Below are 25,588 nucleotides of genomic sequence, written 5' to 3' on the forward strand. Positions count from 1 at the left end.
ACCATCCAACTCCCCCTGCCATTATTTCTCCTCGCAGCCCCCCCCCCACAGAAGGTTCCGAGACAAAAGTGAGTGGAGGGAGTGGCGGCGGCGCGCGTTTTGCGTTGTGTGGGGGGGGGGGGGGGGCGGACTTTATGGACGTGGATCATCGCCAACAAAAGAGAGCCGACGCGAGCGAGTGGCTCCTGATCCGTGGAGGCGTCGGTGGCCGTGACGCGGTGGCGGGGGGCGGAGGGGGCGGAGGTAGGGGGAGGGGGGTTGCGGGGGAGGGGGCAAGTTGAGGCCACCGACTCAGGCGCAGACGGGGGGGGTGGGGACGCCTCGTGACTCAGACGCACTCGCAACAAAGCGCGTCGGCGCGGCGCTCAATCCTCGTCGCGTCCGCGGCGCTGTGGCGCGTGCCCACGCTCGTGTGCGTGGGCACGCGGCACGTGGACGCACAGCGGTTAGCGGGCTGCACCGAGAACCTCGTGCTGGCCGTGGGCAGCAGTCACTCAGGGATTCAACACGAGCGACGATTATTTGAACCGGTCCCGGGCCTGCCCGAGGTCGACTCGGCCTCAAACGAGTGCCTGGTGCGGTGCGTAAACTTTGTGGCCGAGGACAAAAAGAGTGGTCGGGCGTGATGCTGGCCGTGCCGGCCCTTCATAGGTGCTCGCTGAACAGCACTTGCCCCAACAGCCTGTCAAAACTTGACCCGAAGCTTTCGTGACTGCAGGAATTCATATTCTCTGGGTCCTTCGGTAAAGTCACGTAGATTGAACAAGAAAATAATTATTTTTTCTACCTAAGGGACTTCACCAATAAAATAATTATTGTTCAATCTGCGTGACTTTACCGAAAGACCCAAAGAATAAGCCTGTTAAAAGACTATAGTGGGGGATCTTTGCCTTTGTGCGCATGGTGGGAAACAGCAAAGTTGTGCGGCTTCTGAAATTGAACGCGACTAACCGTTTGGTTATACCTTTCTTCATTCTGCTAAGTAGATAATAAACAGGCAGCACCCTCAATTTGCTTAAACCGTCGCAAATAGTAATTTGCGACGCATGTTGTGCGCATGTTAATATCATCATTGATAATTTTCACCGTACGCGAATAAAGGAAAAACAAAATCGTGCGAATTAAATTAAATTGGGAGTGCACGCGGAGCACATTTGCGGTAAGGCCTCTTTGCACAGACAAATTTTCACACAACGGCGGGGGGCGCGGGGGGGACACTTCGCCCCCGCCCCCCCTCCCCCCGAACAAAAATATTTTCAACGACAACTCGCACATCCCTCTAATTGCAGCTTCAGAAATCAAACTCTTGCAGTGCCTTTCCCCCCCCACCTCTCAACCCCCCTCCCACTCCCCCTCCCTGCCCCCCCCCCCCCCACTCGAGTCATTCCGCATGAATAAAAACAGTCCATTCGCGCCACGGCCACAGCCACCGATGGCCCCTTGCCTCCCTTGCGGCATTCCCGCGGATCCTCCCGCTTGTCGGGAGTCCCGCCGGGCAACGGTGGCACCGCACGCGAGAGGCCGCCGCCACGTTTAACTCTCGGGGTGGGAGTCGTCTGTGCACCTCCAAGTTGCCGCTAACGTGCCGGCAATGTACCGGCAACGTCGTGACCGACCCGGGCCACCGGCTCGACCCACAGACGGCTCTCGCTTCCATTTTTCCGAACGAGTCCAATCTTTCGCGGGGTGACGCACATCCCCCCTTGCGTCCTGTGCAGACCCTAAATAGTTGTCGTTTGTTTCCGTTCTAAACTCGTCCCGCAGTTTTAATTCCTGCAAGAAGAAAAAAAAATGTCTTTTTGCCGTGGTCGTCTGAACACGTCCGGCACCGCCGACGTTGTTGTGTTTTACCGAGTAACTTCTCGTGGTTCGTTTCGGGGTTTCTGTGACGAGGCTGGACAAAGCCGGCGGGGGGGGGGGGGGGTGGCTTGTTTTGTTCTCCCTCTCTCAAGAGCACGTGGCCAGCCAGGCAGCTTGCACTAACGGCCGTCACAGAGCTTCCTCCTGCCCCGGCCTTGCGGGGGGGAGGCAGTGGTGGTGGTGGGGGGGGGGGGGGGTTGGTTGGCAGGGGGGCGCGTCACCGCCGGAGGTCACTGCAGGAGGCTGTCCTGCGAGCAGCCGGAGAGACGGAAAGCGTCGGGGACCTCCGAGTCCATTTTGCAGATCACCTTGTAGATCGCCTTCTTCCAGGACGGGTCAGTGTCCTTCCCGGCGGTGATGGCCGTGAAAAACTCCCGCAGCGTGATCTCGGACACCTCCAGGAAGCGCACCGGCACCTGGGCACGCACCGGCACACAGATCGATGCAGTCGATACGCTACTCGCTTGGGAAAAATTTATATTTTTTCATAAACTAAGTATAAAAACTATCAACAATTTTAATGTTACCAGGTAAGGCACACTGAGTAATATATAGCTCTTCTTCAGAAGCAACCGGGCCACAAACAAAAGCCCAGTGAAGTGGCTTATCAAGTGGAAATTGTTAGCAAGCCAAAATAACCTAAACGCATGTTAATTCTAAATGTGGAGGGAAAAACCGGAGGGCCTGGAGAAAAAAACAATCACGTAACCACGGGGAGAAAATGTAAACTCCAAATATAAATAGGGGTCAGGATCGAACCCACGACCTCCTGTAATACCAGGCGAGGTGCCGATATATATATCAATAACGCCCACCCCCGACTGGCAGACGAAAGCCAATTTTCAAGGCCGACACTGTGAATGCTTTGTTCCACACAGGGACAGCTGCCGCTGGCAGTCCCCCGCAGCAGGGCATTGCGATGGTTGAGATGAGATGCGACGCAAGGCGCTTTGAGTTGCTCACGCATTTAAGCAAACTCCGGGCATCCTCACAGCGGCTTTTGGATACCCATTGATCAAAGACGGCCACCGCATCGCGTGCTTTTAGGTGTGCTTCTGCGGCTGTCTGGAACGCTCTTCCCTCCGCTATTAGGAAGCCACTTGAGCTATGCACTTTTAAATCTCAATTGAAAAATCTTTTCTTTAGAACTGCTTTTTGAGTTTAGTTTGTTGTCCTTCCCCCACACCTCCCATTAGCATGGTTGGCTAGGTACGGTGTGAAAGAAGTTCAACATACATAAAGCAAGAGCACTGTAGATGGAAATCGAAAATCCTCACGTAATAAAGGGGCGAGATAGATCTTAAATTAAAGAGAGAATAAATATAACGTATAGCTCTGATGGTCAATCTACTGCTGGACGGACACAGCCCTCCCCGTGCCATGTCAGTCATTGAGGTTTGTTTGGTCATATTTCTTCAAGCCAAGCCGGCGCCGGTTGTTTGTTAATATGGGCCGGTAATCGAACTTGGGTCGCTGGGTTCATAACGTGTTCACAAGCCACTGTGCCAAAAGTAAAAGCAACAATGGAATTCAATCGGAGGCATTCCACACGTCTCCGCCGGCTGATAATGTGTAACTTATTATGACTCACGGCCACATAAGCGCTGAAATAAATAAATACAACTTCGATTTACGTTGCGGCTGAATGTGACCGCATCTCGACATGCAGTACTGTACAACAACAACAACAAAACTGCGCCAAAAAGTGAACTGCCAGAGTGGAGTAATGGTCAGCACACTGGACTTGCAATCCAGATGTCACCGCAATTGGATTCCATCTCCGGCCACGGCAGTTGAAACGATGTGGGGCAAAGTTTCTTAAATCCCTCCAGGCAAACTCTGTCCATCCCGGCACGGCAAAACAACTGTGGCTGGTCGATCGGTGGGCCGCGTGCGGTGGGCTAAAGTGTGACTTTTTTGCTCACGTCTGGCCAACGTGGAAGACTAGGCCAAGTAACCCTCCTCAGAGTTCGCTCGACCGGATGCCCTTCCGCCAGCAATGAGAAAGCAATTGCAGGGCCGCACCTTTACCGTGTTTTCATAGCGATGCTTCCACAGACAGGAGAAACCATGAACACTCAAGGTATCATGATGCACCCCCCCTACCCCCCTACACACGCCACCAACCCCCTACCCTGGTGATTCGAGAATTTTTTTTTACGATTCCGAGAGAGTTACCAGTTTCAATTATCTTTCTTCAAAACATTTGTTTTTTACTTTAGATTGTGGCGAATGTGAGCGGCGTCCAGTGGCTGCAGGGTGACTCTGTTACAATGAAAACACGCACGAATCAAAACGCATGTGGGCGACGCGCGCACCGAGGGCGTCGAGAGACGATATTCGTCGCCCGAATGATGAACAACAACCATCAGCTGTTACCAGCCACGAGGGTTTACTTGCTGTACTTTGACATGCAAACCGTGCGCAGCGGGTGCCACGCAGGGGTTAGCGCACTCCGCTACGAACCCAGCGAGTCAGAGTTCAATGCCCGGTCACGACCAAGTATGTATGTACGTTGACCTTCCGCACCGTACGTAGCCAACTGTGCTAATTGGAGGTGCGGCGTCAGTGGCGGATGAAATCGCAACTGGGTACGAGCCGCCGTCCCTTAACCAACGCACGTTCGCCAGTGCGAGGTGAAGTACGGTCAAACAACCCCGATGAGCAAAACGGGAATGGAATATCTTCATCCAGCAGTGGATTGATAATGGGCGGTACACACATGCAAACCCGAAAAGCCGCGCAACAAAATCAAAGCTTCCATAAAAGCGTTGACCCAGTTTGCAATGCTGTCAACATCAGCCAATGCATATCCACGTGCACAGCGTCTCATCCTGACTGGGTGACACGAGGCTCACGCCTCAGTGGCAAGGGTGCCCTTGGCGGCACACGGCTTGGTTTAAACAACTAAACCCAGAGCGGCCAGGAGATGGCGGTACAGAAAGCGGGTTCCCGAATCCATCTGCACATTCCTAACCCCATCGTAATTTCCAATAAAAAATATATCTCCAACCGCCCCCCCCACCCCCCAGGTTTCCACAACGAAAACGGAAATCGGCCAAACACCCCAAGGGCAGGACTCCTCCCCCTTCTTGCGGAGTCGCGAGACTCTTCCCTCGACGTCGTCACAGACTCCACGAATTCCGACGGCGCCCTTCGCTCTCTCCCCCCGCACCCCCCCCCCCAGAGGTGGTTGAGCAATGGGCGCGGGGGCTCGCGCGGCGCCCCATGCCCCCCCCCCCACCCCGTTCACGCGTTTGCTCTCCTCCCCGCGCTCTGCCAACGCCGTTCGACAACACGTGTTCAAAGTGGCAATAACACGCGATCCGCACGCACGCACGCACGCCCCGCCCGCCGATACTCAATATCGCGGAATGCACGGATTTTGGCACTTCGGGGGAGGGAGGGAGGGAGGAGGGGGGGGCAGCGCGATGGCCAAACGCAGGCGGTTGCAAATTGATTTGCGGCGTTTTTGACGACGGCAGCGCCGCAAACAACCGGTCGCGGTGCGCCATCTGTAATGGCCGGGGCGGGGGGGGGGAACAAATCACTACAATTAGCGCGCAGGTTTGCCGCAGGTTTGCCACAGGTTTGCCGAAGGCTTGCCGAAGGACACTGGACAACTCCACCTCACGTGGCGGAGACGCCGTCAGGCAGCTCAAGGGTTAGTGCCTTTTTTTACTACTACTACTACATCCTCGAATCTTAACTTTTAAATAACTTTGGCGCGTCTGAATGGGGGAAGGATGGACGGGGCTTATAATTAATGCAGTGTATCAGATAGAGTGCCCTTGCACTCCTGACCTTCACATCAATGAGCGCAGTCAAAGCATGTTCAAAGTGCCCAATGTAATATTCATGCAACAAGCAAGCAGAGATCAAGGCTCTGTCCTGGGGTAAAAATACAAAAATGCTGTACCAAATAAAGAACAGGGAGCAGAGGAGGGAGGGGGGGGGGGCAGGGAAGAAGAGAAAAAAACAGGGGGGGGCGGAGCGGAACGGGAAAAAAACAAAACTAAAGGCGACTCGCATTCAAGTGCACGGCAAAAAATGGTGTTGGGAGCGCTGGCGAGAATTAGGAACGGCATCGCGCGTCTCCAGCGCCCGCCGCACTCCCCCTCGCTCGTTGTTGGCCCGCCATGCGCTCGCCAGCGCAGTAATCTGATTTAGACAGAGTGATCAATAGTGCTCTGGGTATTGCGAAACGGGGCAGATGGCAGCAAAAGGGGGGAGAGAGAGAGAGAGAGGGAGGAAAGGGGTCAGAAATGATACGCCCCAAAACCCACTGCCCTGGCCACCCTCGACCAGTGGTATTGACTCCAGGCATTGTCCGCAAGCCAGCCAGAAGGCATTGCCATGCAGCTTAACCATTAACTCACCAACGTCCTCCTCCTCCCTTCCCTTGACCTTTTGTTTCAAATGGGCATATGTTAACCTTTCTGCCATTTCATTAATCCGCAGATGCCACTCCCGACGAGTAGGCACCGCACGCGACGCCGCGGCATTACTTTTGTTCACGTGCCACCGGCTAATGACGGCTCACAAATAAACGCCGTCACAGCTACCGCCACCACCGCCGCCGTCGCAAATCCTCCCGGCTCGACACTGCAACAATCGCGTCAGAAGCTCTGACAAAGTTGCAGCCGAAGGAGCAAACCCCGAGTGGTTATCGCACAGCGGCGGTATTAACGGTGGTCAGACACAGGGGGCTTCGATGCAGCTGCAACAAACTGGGTGGAAAAGGGACCTGAGGGGTGGGGGGGGCAGGGGTGATGGGGGTTGGGGGAGAGGTGGCTGGGGGAGATTTGGGGCGGGGGGGGGCCGCAGCTCATTCCCCGTCCACGGACCGCTCCGCCCCTGCCACCCTGTCCCTTGCGTGGCTGGCGGAGTTGGGAGTGGTGGCGGCGGTGGTGGCCGGCGCAAAGAGAAGGGTTAAAAGCTGCCAGAGCGGAGCAGATGGCAACGCGGCGCACGGCAACCTTGATGCGTCCCGACGCCAGTGATTGGTGTCTGCCGCTTGTGCCGACAGAGCGAACACAGCCCGGAGGCGTGATATATATAAGGCCGTTACTGTGAGCTAAGAAAGATCCACAAGGAGAAACGGGACAGGAAGGGCAAACGGGCAGCCACGCGCAAGCCAAAGAAAAACGTGTAATTTTTAATAGCACATTTTTTTTCTTTCGCCACTCAGTCCAGGCGATTGTTTTGCAATTCAAAACATTCCAGGCTCTATCCGTGCAATAAAATACTGCCCAGCCCTTGCTCATCCGATAGAACAAAGCGGGCCCTGGTTTACACGCAGTTTGCAGTCTGTGTGTAGCATTGTTCATCGTAAGTTTTTCGGGGCGCACAACTCCTTCAGTATTTATGAGTCTATTCGGCTTCTGGAAATGGCAAACAATAACACTCCATCATCACGCCCCTTAAGGGGGGGGGGGGGAAGCCCTTGGAATTTTTGCCTCCATAGCCGATAATTGTGGGGGAAATTACCATGGCCTCAATGGATAAGAGTGATTTGAAAATGGACAAATTCAAATTAATTAAGGCCACACTTTTAACGCAAACTGAAGGTGTCCTTGGGTTCTAAATGTAAAAAAAAATTACGAATTTTTTTATGTCAAATGTTCGGAACAGTTTCTAAACGGTTTATTCAAAACGCGCGCCCTCGACGTTAATTGCTCCAAATGATGATGACACTTTGTTTCCTCCATAGGAAAAAAATGTTCACGGAGAAAAAAGTTCATTATCATATTATTATTTTTACGAAAAGTGACATCGACCCTTATAGGTTCGGACAGCGCTTCATTAAATCCTAGACGAAAATGTCAGCATTTGGAAAACAGGTGTATTTGCATATAACCTCATTTCACAAACACACAAATCTATTAGAGTGGGGAAGCAGATGTCAGAACCTTGGAAATCGCCCATTTAGAGGTTTCACGCAGCACATCGTAAAGCAAAGTCGTGGGCGAGAGTATTGGAAAGTGACAAGCTGCCACCAGATGATTTATTACCTCCTTAGCTCGGCACAAACCAGGGGAAGGGACAGCTATCTGAGCGCGGAGTAAACAGCTAAAACTATTCACCGTTTGTAAAAATAGGTCAAAAAAAACCAGAGGGCTTCAAAAGAAATTGCGTTCGCCCTCTTGCTAATATTCAAACAGGCTGCAGTGACCTGCTTGAAGAAGGGGGGGGGGAACTTTTTTTTATTCCAGAGGCCCCCGTCAACTAACCAACCGCAGAAAAGCAAACAGTTGTCTGCTGATGTTTGCTTGATAAAATGTGGCCTTTGCCTGCTAAACTTTAGCTCGCCCGGATGAATAATTAAACGGCGCAAATGAGACCCCCACCCGTCGCCGCCGCCGCGCCGAGCCCGCGTGCGAGTTTCCGACAAAACAGGTTTTCCGCCCTTGCTCAAGAGCCGAGGAGGGTTGTCTGGAAAAGGCGGCTGAGGGGCACGAGCGACTTCGCCCCATAATAATCGCTCGCTCCTCGCTCGCTCGCCGGGGTGAAAAGGGAAGCCACAGCTGGCACTCTCGCCGAGATCACGCCGCGCGCACAAAGGCAAATACTCCCTCCCCACCCTCCCCTCTCCCCTCCCCTCTCCCTCCCAACCCCCCCCTCTCCCTCCCAACCCCCCCGTACAGAGTGAACGGACTGTTTGGGGGGGACAAGCGCTGTTCGCGAGTAGCGCCGACGAAGAAGGGCGGCACGGCACACGAAGGGGGTGGGGGTGGGGGGCAACACCGTACCCGGCAACCTTTGTCTCCCCAGTAGCAATTTTATTTTTACACATACTCATTGAGGCCGAGTCGACCTAGGGGAGGCTCAGGACCGGTTCAGATCATCGTCACCGATGTTGGCCGCGGGCGGGAATTGAACTCGGTTCGCCGGGTTCCTTGCGCAGCGCGCTAGCCCGTTGCTCTACCGCTCCCTACGGACGCGCACACGTACGTAGGCATGTGCGTACGTATGCGCGTACATAATGCGTGCGCACATAATGCGTGCGTCCAGAGCGCAGGAGGGCACGCGCACATGTATGTGTGTGCCCATATGCAACATCTCGGGTACAGACGCCTTTGGTGTGGGTGGGAATGGGGTGGGGAGAGGGAAGCAGCTTTGAGGGGGGTGGCTAGTGGGACAAATGTGTTGAATGTAGAACACGTGTTATCCACTGTGGAGCATGTGTTCAATACAGACAACGTGTTATACACTGTGGAATACATATTAATTCACGGTGGAACACGTGTGTGTTCACGGTGGAACACGTGTGTGTTCACTGTGGAACACGTGTGTGTCCACTGTGGAACACGTGTGTGTTCACTTTGGAACACGTGTGTGTCCACTGTGGAACACATGTGTTTTCACTGCGGAACACGTTTGTTCACTATAGATGTGTTCACTGTGGAACATGTTCACTGTGACACGCATATTGACTGTGACACGCATTTTCACTATTTGGCAATGCTCACCACTAACAAGTTGACGACTGGTTGCATAATGCCCACCACTAACCATTTGACGACTGGTTAGTGGTGAGCATGATGCAAGCGGTAAACATCTATATTAAGGTAAGTGACGACTGATTAGCACGGTTGGCTACGTACGGTGCGAAAGAAGTTGAACATACATGTAGGCGAGTGTCACGTGAGTGTCACGTGACCCCGTTTCCAGGACTGTCTGCCCTCTAGTTCCCTGTAGATGATACAAAAAAAAAACAGTCCGTGTCCGGTAGACCAAGCCCTCAACATGGGTTTAGGAATCAAGGAGTAAAGTTCACAGGAAGAGCAACCGCGGTAGTAGCGATAGAAGAGTAACAAGCAGGTGATGGACCGCCGTGCGAGCGAGTGACCGCAGGAGTGAATCGGCGAGTGCTAGATCGCCAAATGGGTGCCGCGGTGGCGAGATGTTAACTCCCTCGCCTGGTATGCAGGAGGTCGCGAGTTCGATCCCGACCCTGACGAAGCCCTTTCATATAATGGAGTTTGCAGGTGTCTCCATCCCCGTGTTCGCGTAGATTTTATCGCCGCCTCCTCTTCCCCTTCACATTCACAATCAGCATCACGCGTTTAGATGAATTTGGCTGCTGTAAATTTCCACGCGACGATGAGCCACTTCGTTGAGCTGTCATTTGTGACAGCCAGGTCGCCTCTGAAAAAGAGCTACATAGCTCAGTGGGCTTTACCCGGTGAAATAAAAAAAAAGATAATTGAAAAATGACTGTCTTACGACGAATTCTGGCCAGTGTGGCGGGGTTGGCCTGTGATCTGGGGTGCTTCCACCCCGAGTGGGGAAAAGAGAGGGAGAGGAGCTCCATGGAGAGAGGGGAACAGGGCAGAGGTTGGTGGGGAGGTTGAACTGCACTGCGGGGGGGGGGTGCAGGAGGCAGAGGGAGACGTTGAAGAAGGGAGAGAGACTTACAGGTTTTTTTGGAGGGTTATATCGCGTAAATATATAAATGTGTCGTTAAACCCGCCACCACCTGACACAGCCAATTCGTAAGGGTTGTCACGTAAACTGACCATGCAAATTCTTAACTAGTACAGCACACCGGTGTGTGTTGGAGAGCCACAAGCTCTCTACTAGTGTACTAGTGTGCTGTACTAGTAACGAATTGGCATATTCTGTTCACGTGACGAACCTTACAAATTGTCTGTGGCGGGTGGTGGCGGGTTTAACGACACATTAATATATTTACGCGATCTAACCCAAAAAAAAAACCTCTATTATGGATGATATTGGTCGCGAAAGCCTACGTGTTCAACGGAGAGAGACTTGTTTACAGGAATATCGTGTTATCGATTGCAGGGTTTTGCGTCAAACTCGCACTGGTGACTTACTACGGGGTAAGCGCCCTTGCCTGTAACCATCAAATAAAGAGGGTCACTGCATCGCGTGCTTTCACGTACCTTTTTGGAACGCTCTCCATTCCGATATTCGGAAGCCACTGGAGCTATGCACTTTTGAATCGAGATTGAAAACTCATTTCTTTAGACCTGCTTTTTGTGATTAGTTTGTTGTCCTTCCCCCGCACCTCCGATTAGCATCGTTGGCGACGTTCGAAAAAAAAGTTCAACAGACATATAAACACATTTTTTTTGTATTTTACCAGGTGAGGCCCATTTTTGAGCTGTATGGCTCTTTTTCAGAAGCGACCTGGCCACAAGTGAATAGCCCAACGAAGTGGCTAATCACGTGGAAATTTATAGCAGCCAAATACAAACATCTGGCAGATCATCAGCGTTGGTTCGCGCAAGCCTGACACTCTGCTGACGAGAAACCGAATGCCGAAACTGATACAGGGGGGTAGGTATGTGTTGAACCGAAACTATACAATCCCAGAAGGCCGTGTGTGACCAATCGGTTGTGTAAACAAGACTCTCTTATTTTTTTATGTGGCAGGACGGATATATGAAGGATGTGTATTGTCTGCTTAATTATTTAGTTTACAGCAGCGGTTATCACATCGGGGTGGGTACCCCTGGGGGTACTTGAGGTGATTTTACACGTGTGACATTACATCATACGTGAGAGCCATTGGCGAATGATCATGCACGAATCTGCCAATATAAAATAAGTCCGGATTTTTAATTTTAAATCAATACGGTAACCGAGAACGATAAAAGAAAAGACCTTGACAAACCCATTGATATTCTTGGTTCTTTCGGTAAAGTCCCTTCTACGTGACTTTACCGAAAGAACCAAGGATATGAATCCCTGCAGTCACGAAAGCTTTAAATCAAAATTTAAACCCATTGATGGTAAACAACGTAAACAATGTAAACAACGCGGTTTCCGAGGGCAACCCGTAAAGCGCAAACAAATTACGTCACGCGCGAAGAGCGTCCCCGTTGACTTTGTTTCATTCGCTTGCAGTCACTTAACTCGTTAGGATAACTCGCGAAATGGACAATAATTGGTTAAAATACTTACGCCCATTAATTCATACATTTATTTCTCGGGAACCACGTTTGGCTCAGGGGCAAGGGGGGGGGGTACTTACACTGGGTTGCAACCAAATTCAACAAGGGGTGGGGGGTCACACCTTGAGCCAAAACAAGGCTGAGAATAACCACGTGTTCAGAGGATTAACAGATGCTGTTGCTGCAAAGGGAGCATTGTGGGTAAAAACTGGCGACATAATTTGCGCCACGCAATGCTGCCACGGTCAAGCGGTGTCAACAACAAAGGGCAAGCGCTCAACTCGTGTGGAGATTGTGGTGGTCTCTCTCTCTCTCTCTCCCCCCTCCTCTTCTCCCGAAACATCCCAGGGTGGAATGATGCTCTACCCCCCCCCCCCCAACAGGTCCCTCTTCCACCCTGACCTCTCCGTCCCGGCGAGTTGATGAAGTGTCGCGATTCACGGTCACGACTTCTCACGCGGCACCCGTGAACGAGACCACGTGACGACGTGACCGCGGCCGCTCCACCGGCTCCAAAATCCAGCCCCTCGATGGCTTTGAAGATCGCACGCTCAGCCGCCTTCAAGATCACCCATCGACTTGCACCGGCCTACGACCTCCCCCCTCTCACTCTGCTCCCCTCCACTTACTCTCCTACCTCTCACTCGACTCACCGCTCCCGCAACCAAGGCTTCCCATCAAAGCCCCCCCCCCCCACTCCACCTTCGCTCAGTGGGAAGTCCGTCATCAACCTGATGACGGACGCTTGTGTTGCGACCGAAACGTCGTGTTTCTTTTATTACTTTTTTCTATCTACGTGACTTGACCGAAAGGACTGGAGAGTATGGATTCCTGCAGTTACGAAAGCTTCAAATCAAGACTCACTCATTCTCCTCCACTGCCCCCCATGGCCTGGGACTCCCCCCCCCCCTGCCATCCGTGCTGTCAACTCACTGCCTCTGTTCAAGTCGAGGCTCAGGACGTTCCTCCTCTGCCCAATGCCTCTGTCTCTGCACAGTCGCTTGAGATGCGGTCACATTTAGACGATGCTATACAAGTTAAGAATGTATTTTAAGAGCCAATGCAATAATCAATTCCTTCCGTAACACTGGTTGAAAAACAGCGGCGTCAAGCTGTTGGAGGAATCGCGCGACTCATTGCATTCAAGTAGCATCGTTATTATCATAAGCATATTATCAATCCACTGCTGGATGAAGGTCTCCCCAAGTCGTCGCCATCTCTCACGGTTCTGTACTGCAACCATTCGGAGTAAACAAATCGAGAAGCATCGATTCATACAGACGTTGCTCGCCGCACACATCCCAAGGCATCAAGAATCACACGTATAACTGTCAATCGTTAAACGCTTGCACGCGCGACAGTGTCGCGTTTCTCGGCTACGTTGGGTGGTGGAGAGTTACCACAACAATGCTCGTCTCTATTGTAACACGGCCTAACCCGAGAATCTATTGCAAATCATTGATCAAATTAATTGAAGCGTCATTACGCCCTACCCTACACAGTGGAGGTCAGAAGCAGAGGGAAAATACAGCGAGCCAACGTTCACAGATTCATTGTTATTATTATAATTTCTGTTGCAGGATTCCCTCATTATTTGCGAGGGATATGTTCCGGAAATGCTCATGCATAGCAAATTTTGCGGATAATGATTTTGGCCTACGAAAGCTATTAAATACGAGAACATGATCATAACACGAAAATGGTTATACTAAATACGAAGTAAATAAATTAATTTTATTAAAGTATGAAATTATAGTTTATGTTAAACGTCTTTGGCACCGTGCATAGCCAACGATGGCTAATCAGAGGCGCAACAAACGCCGGTTGCGGGATTTGGCAGAAACAAAATCGCCGTTTGGGAAATTTGCCGTGGATACGAACTAACCTTACATTACGATGATAATGCTGCACAATCGAAGGATGCGGCAACGATGATGCTGATGCGATGTCGTTACTGCTCCTACGCAGACGTAGTTCCAGATGCGATTGGCGGATAGCGAGTTCGTGAATTACGAGAGATTGCTGTAAAGTACAGATAGTCCCCGAGTTACGATGGTCCGACTTACGATATTTCGATCCAACGATGGCGATAGCGATACGACAAAATTGTTAAATATTTAAAATCTCGCGCGGCAGGCAAACGCAGTAGCGTACGAAGTACGATACTGTACGTTGGGACGCTGCCGGGATGTACACATCTCTCGCCTCATAGATGTGCAAAATATGATACGTTACAATACGTTCAATGCATGTATGGTACGTAGCTTTAGCGATTTCATTTTAGGGTTACCACGATACGATACATACGTTCAATGCATGTTAAAAGTTTTATATATATAGCAAATAGGATTGTTTCCTGAAAAAACTTCATATTAAATTGCAGTTCTAATTGGTAGGCTAAGAATTTACCTTGTTTTTTTTACTTTACATTTTACTGTGCAATACAGTATTGTAATTAATAAATACATACAGTATATAGTTTACACAGTTCGGTACTGTAAATTGCTCTGTTTTGCTAAATTATCACCATTCTTTAAGACTCCTGGGGAGGCTAGGCCATCTTCGACTTACGATATTTTTGACTTACGATGGGGTCGTCGCAACGAGTAGAGGGCTACTTTAACAGTGACATTGGTCATCGATTTTTTGGTTAACATTTTGCCTCCCATAGGACCCCATGATTTCGATTAATGTTAAAATGTTGGTTAACGGTATGTTTACGTCATGCACGCGGGTGCCAATTATCGGCCAATCCGAGGGCTCGTAAGTGGGGCTGAGCCATGCCCTCAGCCAATCAGCGACGCTCATTTATGAGCGTTTATAGCTCGACTGGCTTTGTTTACATTGCGTTTTCTGTTTTGGCAGTATAAACAGCTGTCTTTTGCAGACTCAGTCATTTTTTAAAAGTATTTTTCAACTTATAAGCGAATTTTTATTACAGTTATTTCGGCGAGATGGTCGCTTTCGTGGAACGGATTAAAAACGTTAACCGAGGGACTGCTGCATTGGCAAATTGACACGTTCTGAAGTCGCGCTTGAAAATAAAAAGTGCTTCTTAGCTCAATGGGCTTTAATCGGGGGGGGGGGGGGGCATCGTGATTCAGGGGGGTTTTGAGGTTCAAAGAAAAAATAACAACACAGAAACGCACGTGGCCAAAATAAGAAGGGCCACTAGCGTCGCCTCCGTATCTTCTGTGTGGTTCTCTTGTAGACAGAGGGAGCCGACACTGACTCACTCACACGTCATACACTGACTCACTCACACCATGCACTGACTCACTCACACATCATACACTGACTCACACCATGCACTGACTCACTCACACCATGCACTGACTCACACCATGCACTGACTCACTCACACGTAATGCACTGACTCACACGTCATGCACTGACTCACACCATGCACTGACTCACTCACACGTCATGCACTGACTCACTCACACGTCATGCACTGACTCACTCACACATCATACACTGACTCACTCACACATCATGCACTGACTCGCTCATCATACGCTGACTCGCACATCATACACTCACTCACGCTGCTACTGACTCACTCACACATCATACACTGGGAGTGTCGTGCTGCCAGCTATGGCTGAAGTTTTTTTGTCGTACGTGTTATGTATATCGTTTATTGTTAAATTAAAAAAAATTACACTTCCTATGATTACTGTTGTTACATTGTTTTATAGCTTTATTTTGGTGATTCGAAAACATAAGGTTAATATAAATTGTCTTATGATGTTGTTGGCTTGCACCACATTGATTTTTGCACGCAGCGTTTTAATACGGTTTTTTTTTTGCGTGGAATATTTGCTGGCTTATTCCAGGATGTTTCTGTTACGCGTTGTCGCTTCGAGATGTTCTGTGTTCAAATTTTGTTTGTTGCGGCTGCGGCCGACTTAAGAGCCGCATGGCTCACGGGGCTATACCTAATAAATGAAACTTGAAAACTTGAAACTTGAGACAGAGGTGGGGGGCGGCGGGGGACAGCGGTTGGGGACGGAATTACTGCCACTGCTTTAAAAAAAGCGTAACGACGCTTCCGGTTATTATTCGTAGTTTGGGTTCTTTTGTTGTTGTTGTTGTACACAATCACCATCGCGGGCAGCTCTGCGGTGGGAGCGCCGGGAGCTGAGAGAGGGGAATAATAAACAATGGCTCGAATGCAAAGGGAGCGCGGGGTCCGTTGGGGGAGGGGTGGGGGGACTTCGAAACGCCCTCACTATAATCTGAGCAGTGACTAATTACGCAGCCTTTGGGGGGGGATCTGGTCCATGAAAAAAAAAACCGGCACTTGGAGAGGAGATCAAGGGGATGCGACGGACCGATCCCACCGGCCACGTTGGGTCTGACGACGGGGGTGCAGGGGGGAGGGGGGACACGTTTGATGGGCACAGAACGCGACGAACGATTGGAACGTGCGGGAGAACGCGTTGCGAGAGGCGGGGTTGGTGGTGACATTTGGTTTCGCGTGCAGGGTGAGAGATGGCCGGTGGCGTCGCAGGACCATGAAGGGATAGCCACGGCGTGGGGGGGGGGGGGTGGGAGACGTTCATCCAACAGTGGAAGGAAAATGGCTGATGGTGATAAATAAGTGGATCATTCGCCTCCTCCTCATATCTGTCTGCTGCACGTTAAACAATTTATTTACCGCCGCCCTTCGGGCGCACATCCTTATGGGGGTGCGTATCACTTCAACAGTATTGGATTTCATACAGCCAAAACTCTGGGCCAGTTTCGACATTCAGTGTCTCATCGGCAGTCAAGCTTGCTGGAACCAATGCTGGTGCGCTGCCAGATGTTTACAGGCAAGGACCCTCTCCGTTTGATATGGGTCCTGGCTTTATTCCTTGCCGTTTGTCAAAACTTTTCCCGTGTTGTTGTTTTTTGTCCCCCCCCCAATCCTCCACCCCTCCCCCCGACCCTCCGCCCCCTCTCCAAGGTAATTATTGACCAGCACATGCGGGTGAGTCAGGATTGAAGGACACCAGTGGCAGAAGGCTGGTCTGCATGAGTGAATGTAAAAAAAACATTAAAAATATTTTTTCTCTCTCCTCCACCCCCGCGTTCTATTATCAAGGCTATTTAAGGGGAAGGAGATATGACAGTGAGAATGGGGAAAAAGGCACTTCGCTTCACTGTCGCGAACAATTTGCCACAAACACCAAGGTCACACCGGCGAGAGACACCGCGCAGGCAACGATAGCAGAGTCCTTTTGCCTTCAAAGGGCTAAAAAAAAAACATCCGCATCTTCAAAGAACCGGCTTGGGCTCCAAAGTGTCACTCGGATGAAATGGGTCCCTTTTTGCAGGGAGGGTGCCGACGAAAGCCTTCGTGCCAAGCGTCATGGGACGGCTAAAAGCTGGGAGGGTCCGCGCGGGTCTCTCCGAACGGAGTGGCCGTTCCCGGAGCCTTTCGAGCCGCTCGCGGACGTATATTTGTCACGCGCGCGCGATGTACGAACATTAAAGTGCTTGCATGCGAAGACCACTTCAGGTGCCGCGCGGTTTCTTGATTTCGGTTTCTCTGTGGTTCGCTATTATTCTTTTGTGTTCGCGCCGTTGTGTTCATACGGGGTGGCGGCAGCAGCGTGCGCCGAGCACCTGGCTGTCGCGTTCGGAAAGGTCGCGAGTTCTAATCCCGGTCACGGGTCGAATTAGCTCACCACCAACACGATCTCTCTCTGTGGTCGATCAAATGAGTACCACTTTGCGGGCAGCAATCCAGGATTCTGTCCGATGAGTAAAACAACTGGCTCCTGCAGCCAGAATGTGGAACTTCCACCGCTGGCCGTGGACTGCCAACGGAGGTGTGCGCTGCCCAGTGGTGCACAAATCGAGTGTGCAGGCGGTGCGACTGCAACTGGGGGACACTGGGTCGGTGGGGGCCTTGGCACCGGGCAGGAGATTAGATGTTATGGGGAAGGGGCACCAATATTTAATTCCTTGTTCTCAGGGCCCATGCCAACCACCCTACGCCACTTCGATGGTGGTGGGCAGTGCAGTGGCGTAGTTATCGGGTTGGCACATGCCAACCGCGCTACGCCACGTCATGCCACGCCACTGGGACCGCCCGGCGCTCCGTCGAGCAACGGAAATACATACACACGCGCTCACGGAAGGACAGACAGGGACGCACGGATGGACACACGGACACACACGCACGGCTCCAACTCCACCGAGCTTAGAATCGCGCACCGGTCGTCCCACTGCATGCCATAACATCCCAGTCACGCGCGTCTGTGGTGAAATTAAGGACACTCACTACTGATTAAGAAAGGGAATTAGGATGGGAAGGGATTAGATGTGATTTGATGTGCTAGTTGTGTGCTTTGGGCTAAAGGCAGGAGGGTAGGGCAGCGAGAGATGGAGGGGGGGAGAAGAGGGAGAGAAAATCCTCCAGGTCATCAGCTGGAACCGGGTGCACTCCGCGGGGCTGTGAATCCAGCCAAGCAGACCCTAGCGGCGATGCCATGGGGGGAAAAAAAATCTTCCATGATTTAGCTTCTGCATTATAATCCGTGGAATATCTGCTGGGGGGGGGGGAGGGAGGAACTAAATATATAAATAAATACAACAGCTAGAAAGTTGACTTATGGATTTTATGCTGGTACGGATTATGCCGTACAAAGTTAAATTTACAGGACGTTCCGTTAAGGATTACGGAGGAGAGAATACAGTAAGAGGGGGTTTTGACGTTCCAGACGATCAAACTCTGGCAGTACCAAGCGCCGGGCATGCACACGGTCTAAATGCACACGCACACGTGTGCACGCACACACGCACACGTGTGCACGCACGCACGCGTGGACGCATGCACGGACGCATGCACGCACGCGTGCATGCAAATGTCACTTAACGGTTTCCACGTCTCAGGACCTCAATGGCCAATTTTATTAATTCATTCATTTTCTAAATAAATCATAATCTTTAGGCAATGCCCGTTAACCCCCCCCCCCGCTCCCCGCGCTGCAACACCTTCAATACCACACGAGGTTATGTATAACAGAAACTTGTGCTTAACAGAAAAGCATAAACCAAACTCGAGCAGCGCGGCAAGACCGTTAAATAATTCGTCAACGGCCGTTATGTCCGTCCTCGCAAACGTACTAAATAGTTTTACTGTTGTTGTTGGGCCGTCAACCCCTGTGGGAAACACACCACCCACCAGTAGCATTGATTTTAGCGGGCACGCACCCCGCGCCGTCGCACGAACCGCGGAAGCCACGGACGCGTGGCTCCAAACGCGCGCACACACACACACAGAGAGAGAGGGCGGCCACGCGTCCCTCTCCCGCTGCCTTCGACCCGAGTGTCCCGTGCCGGTCGGAATAACTCGGTGCCAATCGGAACAAGACACCCTTCTCGGCGTCGTGCGTCCACGCGGGGGATCGCGGCGCCGAGCGAGGCGTCTCTTGCACACCGCCGGTGAGAGAGCGACCGAGGGCTCGTGCGGGAGCTGCAGGCGCACGTACGCGCGCCCTTGCTTTCCGGCGCGTGGAACGCTTCTCTAATAATTCGATTCTCCTTGGCTTATGTTTCTTCCTCCCCCCCCCCCACCACCCCCCCACACTTTTTTGTTTGAAAGCGACATTGCTTTTAAATCCAGTCCTAAAGCCAAGCCACCCGCCCCCACACCACCCACCCTCCTCCATCAATGAACGACAATCAGCCAGGGTAGGGGTGTCTCAACCCCTTGGCACTCATAAAAAAGGTGATGCTACAGCCGCATTCTTTTAGATTAAAATCATTATTTGGATGCCGTGAACAGGCCGAGTTGCCTCGCCACAGAGCCAAGTGGCCTTCTGCTGTATTTAGACGGCTGCAAGGCGAGCGAGCGTGCGCGCGCGCGCGCGTGCGTGCGAACAAAACAGAACGAAACGTATGAATGAATGAAATAACGAGCCGGCTTAAGGGGTCCGATAGAAACCGGAAGGGAGACGGCCGGAGCGCTGAGCTGGCATCGCTCAGATCACTGGCTTTCGAAGTCAGGCTTCAGCTGCCCGCGATTAAACTGGGTTCTCAAGTGGAAGCGAGATGACGTTCAGCAAACATGTAGGCACAAAAATGTCCGCATCTGAGAATTGAAATGTTAATAATTGACCGTTTAGTGTCACGTGATGAACGTGAACTGCAGTGGCAGACGCGGGTGGGAAGGTTCTGGCACAGAGGCAACCCAATAGCAGAGCCTTGTTTAAAAGGGGGGCAGGTACACAAACTGAAAGGGGGCAACGATGCGGCCAACCCAAGAAAACCCTTAGCTTATAAAAATCTAAATAAGAGGCCGAGCCTTCAGCACGGAGCACGGGGGCTCAGGTCACTTGCAGGAAACTCTCACAGCGGTGGCTCTGTGGTATCTGCTTCCACGGACCATTCTCTCAACACTAATGACTTGCACTGCTCTGCGAGAGTTACAATCGGATCGTCTAGTCTCGTGACGCGATGCCGGGAGGGAACCGGGGGGGAGGGGAGGGTGGGGGGGACGATGAGAAAAATAAAAGGTAAGAAATAGAGAGAAATGTGCGACCTTTATTTAAGGAGGGCGGTAGTGAGAGTGTGAGAGATAGAGAGAGTGGGAGAGAGATCTGAGCAAGCCGAGAGGGGGTTGGGGGGAGGCGGGCCCGTGGGTTGTCCGCTGGAGGAGCGTCACGGGCACGCACGCACGCACCTCGAAGTCGTTGGCCTTGTTGTAGTGGACGTTGAGCGCCCGGAAGAGCTCGCAGTCACGCGTCACCCTCAGCTCGTCGACGTTGGTCACGCCCTCCGTGATCGCCTGTCGCGCGAACTTCTCCACCTGGATGTAGTAGAACTCGCGGAAGTTGCTGAACCACTTGATGAGCTGCGACGTGATACACCTGTTGAACTGCGGGCGCGGGGGAGAGGGGGGGGAAGGCGGCGATAACGACAGCAATTTTTTTTTTTACCGTGAAATAATAATAATAAAAAAACCTTCAGCTCCCGGGACGCGCGCTAAATTGGACGTGTTCGTTTGTAAAAGAGAAAAAAACCCACAAAGATAATTACATGTTCATTAACGCGGACGTTTGGCAAATAGAACACAACTGCAGACGCGTCGGCGTATCGTCGTTATTATTATGATGGTGTGTTCTCTCGCGTGAGGCCCTCAAAGGCAGCGGAAAGAGAAAAATACGACACGCATTTGTCGCGTGGCATCAATTAATAACGCAACCTGTCACAACACGACAAGGCCGCTGCTATCATCACCACAACCACCATCATATATATATATCTCTTTCAAAAAAATAAACCAACGGCGAGGAATAAAACACGTCGTGTGCGCGGTAGCTTTGTTTACGCATTACATTCTTTTTCTCCCTCTTTGCCCCCAATCAGTTGTCGCCGCCGTGCCATTCTCTGCGTGATGTGGGCATGCCGTGCGGGAGAGCGGATTGAGGTCAGGTGCAGGAGGGCGACGGTTTGCCTTTGTGCCACCCAGGCCGGCACTAATTCCTGCCAGCCCTAATCCCCAGGGGCCATCCCATCTGGCATCTGGTAAATGCCCACCAGACAGCGCAGGGACCGGGCGCGGGCAGGGGACGCTCGCCCCCGTCCTCCACGTCCCCTCCCCGCCAGCGCTGCCCGACGCACGGAGCGCGGCTGAACGCGGGTGGCCGAGCCACCATTGTTCCGCGCTCGCCCCTCTCTCTCTCTCTTCCCCACGCTCCTCTTCTTCCAAACACGACGCTCGGCGCCGATTCATTGTCAAGCGTCGTTGTGGAGAATTTTAGTTTGCCGTAGCGGTGTTAAAACGACGCCTCCTCTTTTCCGCATTTGCGCGGCCACAGAATAGAAAAAAATATAAGTTTTAATAAATTTATCGCGCAACCCTTCGCGCTGCACAGCCTTCTGGGAGTGAATGTTATCGGCAGCAGTTCAATACAAGCAAGCTCGGGACCGGTTTTGAAGCTTGGGTTGGTCAGAGAGTCGGAGTCGAAGGGACAGAAGTGATTCATAGGTTCATTGATTGCGACAAATTTTTTTATAAAGCATCCACAACAACAACGGAATTGGTTACAATCTTGTCGGCCAAATATAAATCAAAGAATGATCGCGTCCATGCAAGGTCTGCGTCAAACGAGACCATGCAAAGATCGCGATTTCAGATTCGGCTACAGTTTAACGCCACTGGTCTCACCCCATCGGTTAGTCGGGTCAAACGCTACAAAGAGTCGATTCGGAAGCGGAGGCGGTACCCCCTGACCCACCACAATTCATCGTGCGGCGGACGACGTGAATTGGTACAGGCCCAGTAAAATCGGCATCAGCAGCAGCATCGGCTGGCTGATGTCACCAGATAAGCCCCCAACTATTCCCAGGCAGGAACCAAAACGATGCGAAATTTAATTGCGCCCAGACAAAAACGGGGCAAAAAACCTACGCGCACTTTTATATACAGTATGCGCATATGCACACGCATGCAAAAATAATATTTCTTTCACACCGCTAAACGTTTCTTGCGGATCAGTATCGTCTCGCGACAACAATCGCGCAGCGCCCAGCTACCTGGAAATACGACCAGACGGACGGACGAACGAACAAACATCGAGTGCCACCCCTCGACCACGGTTATTACGCCAGGCCCGTCACCGAGTTAGCGGCGCATCTTTCACATCGCTCGTATTTTACGCACTCCGAGTCTCGACTCGCAAGACGCCCCCCCCCCCCCCCCCACCCGTACACCACCACCAGCGAGTCTTCCTCGCGCACGCACGCCGGCACTACATGTGCCAGCTGTGCCTCCGCGCCCGATTTATAACCGCTTTCCATTTATCTAATCTGCGCGGCTATAAATGAGTCTCCTATTTTATCTGCGGAGAACGGCTCCCGGGAGGCCCGGTGTATTTGAGGCTTAACACCGGCGCTGGTGGACGCCCGAGGTGGGCTCAGACACTAATGGCGAGGACCTCCCGGCGAGGAGCGCCGGAGGACCCCCGGCATCCCTCGGCACGGTGCGCGGAGAGAGAGAGAGAGAGAGGAGGCCCAGGGGGGTCACCGCAGCGGTGTTAGCGGTGGCAGAGGTGGTGGGGGTGTTTTCGGCAGGTGGTAGCGGTGCTGGTGTTGGTGACCGTGGTGTTGGCTTTTGCTTGTTGGCAGTGGTGGTGATCATCGTGGTGGCAGTGGCGGTGGTGGTAATCATGGAGGTGGCATTGTTGGTGTTGGCGGTCGTGGCAGCAGCAATGGTGTTGTTAGGGGCGGTGGTGTTGATCGGGGCAGCAGTGATCGTGGCATTTGGTGTTGGCGGTAGTCATGGTGGTCTTGGGGGTGTGGCAGCAGTGATGGCTGATGTTGGTGGCAGCAGCGATGGTGGCAGCAGTCACGGTGTTGGTGGAAGCATTCACGGCGGCGTTTGGTGGCGCCGGCGGCGCCAGCGGTGACGTTGGCGGCAGCAGCCTTGGCGGTAGAAGAGCCGGAGGCTCGACGGTGCCGTGCGCCACCAGCAGGCTGTGCTCGGTGCGCCACGAGGTGGGGCAACCACAGGGCGACGGCGCCGTGTGTGGCACGAGAGTCGCGAGGCACACGAGCCGCGAGCGACGCGACCGCGACGACAATGACTGAAGGTTGCGGCGACGTAAGGTGGTTGTTAAGGACTCTGGAGCCAAAGCGCATCTTGATGAATACTTTCCTCCGGATAAGCAATATTTACATAATATATTAGTTTGTTTTGCTCTGGGTCTGTTTTTTTACTTTGATTTAAAACACGGCAATTTCATAGCGCATGATTTTAAAGCGCTCATTACCGCATGGAACCCTGCCAATGACCACATTTGCGAAATAAAGTTTTTTGTTGTGCTTTTCATTTACGTATTCCCTTCCCCACTCACCGCCCCCCCCCGCCCCCCATTCCCACCCCCCCCCCCCACATGTATTTATTATTTCTAGCCCCTTGCAGTGAACACTAAATACTCCGTCTCGGAGGCGATTTGCATTGTCTGTGCCATTACCATGCTCCTTCACCCCCCCCCCCCCCCGCTTATCACTTATCTCCAGGAAAACGTCCATGTTATGAAAAATTATTCGCAGCTGAGTGTCATCGCCGCTGCCAGCTGAGACCAACGCAAGCTAATGGGGCGTAATGACAGAGCTGGTACTTGAGTCCCTTTGTGCAGGCATTCTAAGGAGTTTTAATGCGTCAAAATGCATTGGCCAGAGGGTAATGGATGGAAATGGCAGTGGCAAGAAGTGCAATCAAGGGGGTGGGGGGGGTGGGGGGTGGGGATAGAGTGGGTGGTGGTGGGGGGTGGGGCAGCAGCGGCTTGGCCCAAACCCCGCATCTGCGTTGTAATTGCTGTTTTGTTGTGCCGCTCGTGAGCTTCTGCCGCGGCTAATTAAAAGGAGAAGTGGACGTCCGTCACCAGAAATTGCTTCGACTGCGCGTGGGGGTTCAAACATGCACTTAACCCAGCGCGCTCGCGTCTTGTTTGTCCGATTTCGCCACCGCCAGATGCCCGCACGGATCTGATTAAGAGCCGGGACTGAGAGTGGCTTTGACCGAGCACGTGTATCCAGTTTCATTCCAACTTGTCTGCATTTGCTCCGTCTGTTCACTGTTTCGCTGCTGCCCCCCCCGCCCCCCCCTTGATTTTCGTAAGAGGGAGGTGGTGGGGTGAGGAGGAGGAGGAGGGCGAGGGAGCAAGCCAGGGGGGAGTGCGAGTGAAACGGTCGGGGTTCCACGTACAGTGCCGTTGCGTAGATCCACCACTTTCGCTAAAAACGCGTGCGCCGGGCGAAAAAAATAAAAAGTTTCAAATGTTTGTCAAAAGTAAATCATTATATTCCAAATCATCTCTTGGATGAAATTGGCATTTATATACACGGTTCATTCAGTGTGGCCTAATTTGGAAAAAGAGAAAACTCGACTCTGCTTCAAAATGAAATCCTGCCAGTGTGTTGTCAATCAAAGGGGCTTTTTTTTTTCCGCTCCCCCTGAAAACCGGCGTAATTCTGTGATCTAAACGAACAGGCGCAGTAGAATGTGCTGCACTAAGCCTTTTGTGTATTCATCATTCTCCTTTTCAAAAGGCAACGCACATCCTGGTAAAATGCCTTAATAGCGATGCCCTTGTTAAGCACTCCAAACAAATCTGGTGCCCGTGGTTTTTTTTTTTTTAAAGATGCGTGCCTGGCACTGATATGACAGCAAAACGAGCACTCTTTCAAGCAGCCCGCTTTTGTTGAGCCGAACAGAAGCGGTGGGTCCCCCCCTAGGGACCCCCCCCCCCTCCCGCCTCTACCACCACCACCGCCACCCCCACCTCCGTAATCCACCTCCTGCACGACTGCCCCATCTCTCTCTCTCTCTCCCTGTCTCCCATTCTCTCGCCTTCCTCATTTTCATTTTTTTTTTCTCTATACCTTCCCCAAGATACATATTCAGCGCGGGCCTATCGAAAGAGCACACTAAACAATCACACTGACATCTTAATTCCACAGACCGATGGCCGGGCGTCTCTCGCTGTGTCACTGTGTGCGGCCTGTCAGTCCGTGGGCGAAACGACAGTGAGCACTCGAGTCGTTTTGTCTATTTGCTCTCTTGCTCACCCCCCCCATCCCCTCCCTCCTTCGCTCGCTCGCCCGCCCGCTCGCTCGCTCACTCAAATCCTCGGGATGTGTTCCTGAATTTCGGATGAACCGGCATAGCTAGGAAATTTCGGGCAAGCCAAAAGATTTCTGTTATTTCCGACCTGCGATCTCTAAAAACGCGAAATCCTTCCCACCGCACCTCCGATCGGCACGGCCGTCTACGTATGGCACGAAAGAAGTTCAACGTGCAT

At 52.1% G+C, this 25,588-nt stretch overlaps 1 protein-coding gene across 2 annotated transcripts in view; it reads right to left on the bottom strand.

Moving 5' to 3' along the window:
* Positions 1-1,373: 1,373 nt before the first annotated feature.
* Positions 1,374-25,588, bottom strand: part of LOC116947710 (prospero homeobox protein 1-like) — a 60,411-nt gene continuing 36,196 nt past the window's right edge. For both annotated transcript variants that reach the window (XM_076071037.1, XM_032963728.2), the window contains exons 4-5: positions 20,464-20,658; positions 1,374-2,276 (exon numbers count right to left, since the gene is read on the bottom strand). In XM_076071037.1, the coding sequence (XP_075927152.1) occupies positions 2,091-2,276; positions 20,464-20,658 (381 nt within the window). In that variant the 3' untranslated portion in view covers positions 1,374-2,090. The remainder of the gene's footprint in view (positions 2,277-20,463; positions 20,659-25,588) is intronic.

Source organism: Petromyzon marinus, chromosome 31 (assembly GCF_048934315.1).
Source record: "Petromyzon marinus isolate PM22_M1 ecotype Great Lakes invasive population chromosome 31, UKy_Petmar_22M1.pri1.0, whole genome shotgun sequence".
NCBI classification, from domain to species: domain Eukaryota; kingdom Metazoa; phylum Chordata; class Hyperoartia; order Petromyzontiformes; family Petromyzontidae; genus Petromyzon; species Petromyzon marinus.